Here is a 2,876-nt window from a genome sequence, read left to right on the forward strand (position 1 = left end):
TCTGATAATATAAAATCACAACTCCTAAATAGATTACGAGGAAATTATTATGCAATGCAATTAGATGAATCTATGGATATAACTAATCTTGCTCAACTTCTTGTATATGTTAGATATATTTATAAAGATAAAATTGAAGAAGAATTTTTATTTTGTCAACCATTAGAAGGCCCGTACGACTGGAAATGATATTTTTGTTCTTATAAACAATTTTTTAGAAATTAATGAAATTCCCTGGTCAATGTGTGTGTCAATATGCACTGACGGCGCAGCTGCCCTTACTGGTTCAAAAAAAGGTTTTAAAGCTAAAGTTCTAGAAGTGTCTTCAAATATAATGTTTAACCATTGTATGATTCATAGAGAAGCTTTAGCTTCCAAAAAACTTCAACCAGATGTTAATAAAGTACTCCTTAATGCTATATGTGTAATAAATTTTATAAAATCAAAGTCATTAAATTCCAGACTTTTTACTATACTTTGCAATGAAATGGGTTCTGACCATGAAAAATTGCTTCTTCATACTGAAGTAAGGTGGTTGTCTCGTGGTAAAATATTATCACGCCTTTTTGAACTCAGAGATGAAGCACGAATTTTTCTTCTGGAACGTAATAATAAACTTTCGGAACATTTTTTGGACGAGCAATGGCTTGCAATTCTGGGTTATCTTGCAGATATATTTGAAAAACTAAATTGTCTAAATTTAAGCCTACAAGGGAAAAATACTAATATTTTATTTCTTTCTGATAAAATCAATGCTTTTAAAAAGAAAATTTTTCTGTGGAAAATTATATCGAAGATGACAAATTTGAAATGTTTTCATGTTTATCAGAATTCCTCAGTGATAATGATGTCGATATTAATATGATAAAAGAAATTATAACTACTCATCTAATAAGTTTACTAATAAACTTTAATGCACGGTTTGAAGATTTCCCAGAAGAAAGTCTAGGTTGGATAAGAAATCCATTTCATTTCAATATCAATGAAATAAAATTAGGAAATTTAAAAATAAGCGAAGAACTTATTGACTTGTCATCAGATGAAAATCTACGTATCAGATTTCAAGAAAATGCATGTGATACATTTTGGATTTCCATCAAATTTGAATATCCAGAATTATCAAAACAAGCCATATCAATTTTACTTCCTTTTGCATCAACTTATTTATGCGAAACAGCATTTTCAACACTAACGATAATTAAAAACAAATATCGCTCCGGATTAAATGTTGAAGCTGACTTAAGAGTGGCAGTGTCAAATATCAAACCAAACATAGAATCAATCATGTCTACAATGCAAGCTCAGGTCTCTCATTAAAATAATTAAATAGTATTTTTATAATTTTAAAAATATTAAAATTTTTGATTATCATTATAATGATACATTTTTTAATTTTAGATTTTGTAAACTAATTTTGTATTTTTTTTTCATGTTTTTCATTAATTAAATTAAAGAAATATTAAAATTGCTCTAAAATTAATGATTTAATGTATATGAATAAAATGTGTGTATACATTAAGACTATTAAGTAAATTTATATTACACACTTACATAATGTTGGTAGGAAGGGGGGTCGTATTAAAAATAATTTATTTTGGGGGGTCGTGGATCAAAAAAGGTTGCGCGCCACTGTTCTAACTTATTAACTCATTAATTGGGCCTTGAAAAAATTAATCTCAAAAGTGTTTTTTTTTTTAATGGCTTTTAAAAAAACTATCAGACATTGGTCGGTTTCACATTTTTCAGTTGGTGGTTCAAGAATAGTTTTTACTACCCACCCAACTACCATAAAGTTATATTAGGTACAAAAACTTACTTAAAAATGTTACTTCTAATTGTATCAAAAAAGAAGTGTACATACTCAGTTGCTTCACAGCAATCAACAACTACTGTTAAGTTCAAATATTTTTCGCTTTACCACATGATACATATTGTATTGCATTTTTCTACTCATCTTGTATTAATGAGCGTACCTAATCCTTTTACAAATCATTGCATATTAGATGCACCATCATAATAGCTTGTCAAATTTTGCCTCCAATTTAAGTTATATTTGTCACATTTTTACAAAATAAATTATAACATAACTGCATCTTATTTCCAGTTATATCAACACAAAATAATCACTCTTTTATGAACACATTACACATAATTTGTACAATACACTTAATAAATATGCATAAAAGAAAATTGATCGAACTCTGACACATTAGTTGTTGAATTCAATATAAGTGAATACATTTCAGCCAATTTCACATTATAGAGTAGTTCAGTAATAACGATATTATTATAATACAATATACTAGTAGGTACTAAATAATGTCACATTGTCTCATACTTTATGTGACTATTTTTAGATTCTGGAGTGATGAATGTATTGATTTTACAATGATGTGTTTTTTATTACTTTTTTCTATATTTTTTTAAAATTTTTAATGTCTGTTAATACCTTTTAGAACGGTAAGTGCTTAGATTTTGTTCAACAGTATCTTTTCTGATAGGAAACTGAATCTAGTAGATATTTTGTGGGTTCAAAAGTAAAAATGTACTTAATTTAGTTTCTTAATTTAAATTCAGAAAAAAAGAGAATTTGTAAGCAAAATCGATTTTTGATGAACTCTAAAACAAGTTACTGTAAATATATGAAATGTTGACTGAACGTTTGTATTAGCATTTTCTATACACCATAACATTTTCAAAATATTTTGACTTATTTTTAGCTGTTGACAGACCTTTTCAGTTTCCAAATTTTTTAGTTTTTTATTCTATGAATATCAATAAAATTTTATTTCTTGGGTAAAAAAGCGTGGAAATTTAATGCAAGGCTCCTGATATATTGTTATAATAGTAGTTGAACAAGATTAAAAATATATAGG

General features: G+C 27.0%; 1 protein-coding gene across 1 annotated transcript; it reads left to right on the forward strand.

The window, feature by feature from the left end:
* Positions 1 to 241: 241 nt before the first annotated feature.
* On the forward strand, positions 242 to 1,317 carry LOC103308101 (protein FAM200A-like). The gene is made up of 2 exons (XM_008180841.1): positions 242 to 605; positions 830 to 1,317. Exons 1-2 carry the CDS (start codon positions 242 to 244, stop codon positions 1,315 to 1,317), a joined length of 852 nt encoding a protein of 283 aa, XP_008179063.1.
* The last annotated feature ends 1,559 nt before the right edge of the window (positions 1,318 to 2,876 follow it).

This window comes from Acyrthosiphon pisum, chromosome X (genome assembly GCF_005508785.2).
Source record: "Acyrthosiphon pisum isolate AL4f chromosome X, pea_aphid_22Mar2018_4r6ur, whole genome shotgun sequence".
Lineage (NCBI taxonomy): Eukaryota > Metazoa > Arthropoda > Insecta > Hemiptera > Aphididae > Acyrthosiphon > Acyrthosiphon pisum.

What these genes read in the sequence shown, in the direction of transcription:
- LOC103308101 (XM_008180841.1), top strand. Translation starts at nt 242, where the DNA reads ATGTGTGTGTCAATATGCACTGACGGCGCAGCTGCCCTTACTGGTTCA. An exon ending in ACGAATTTTTCTTCTGGAAC is followed by an intron (nt 606 to 829) that starts GTAATAATAAAC and finishes CATGTTTATCAG; the next exon opens with AATTCCTCAGTGATAATGAT.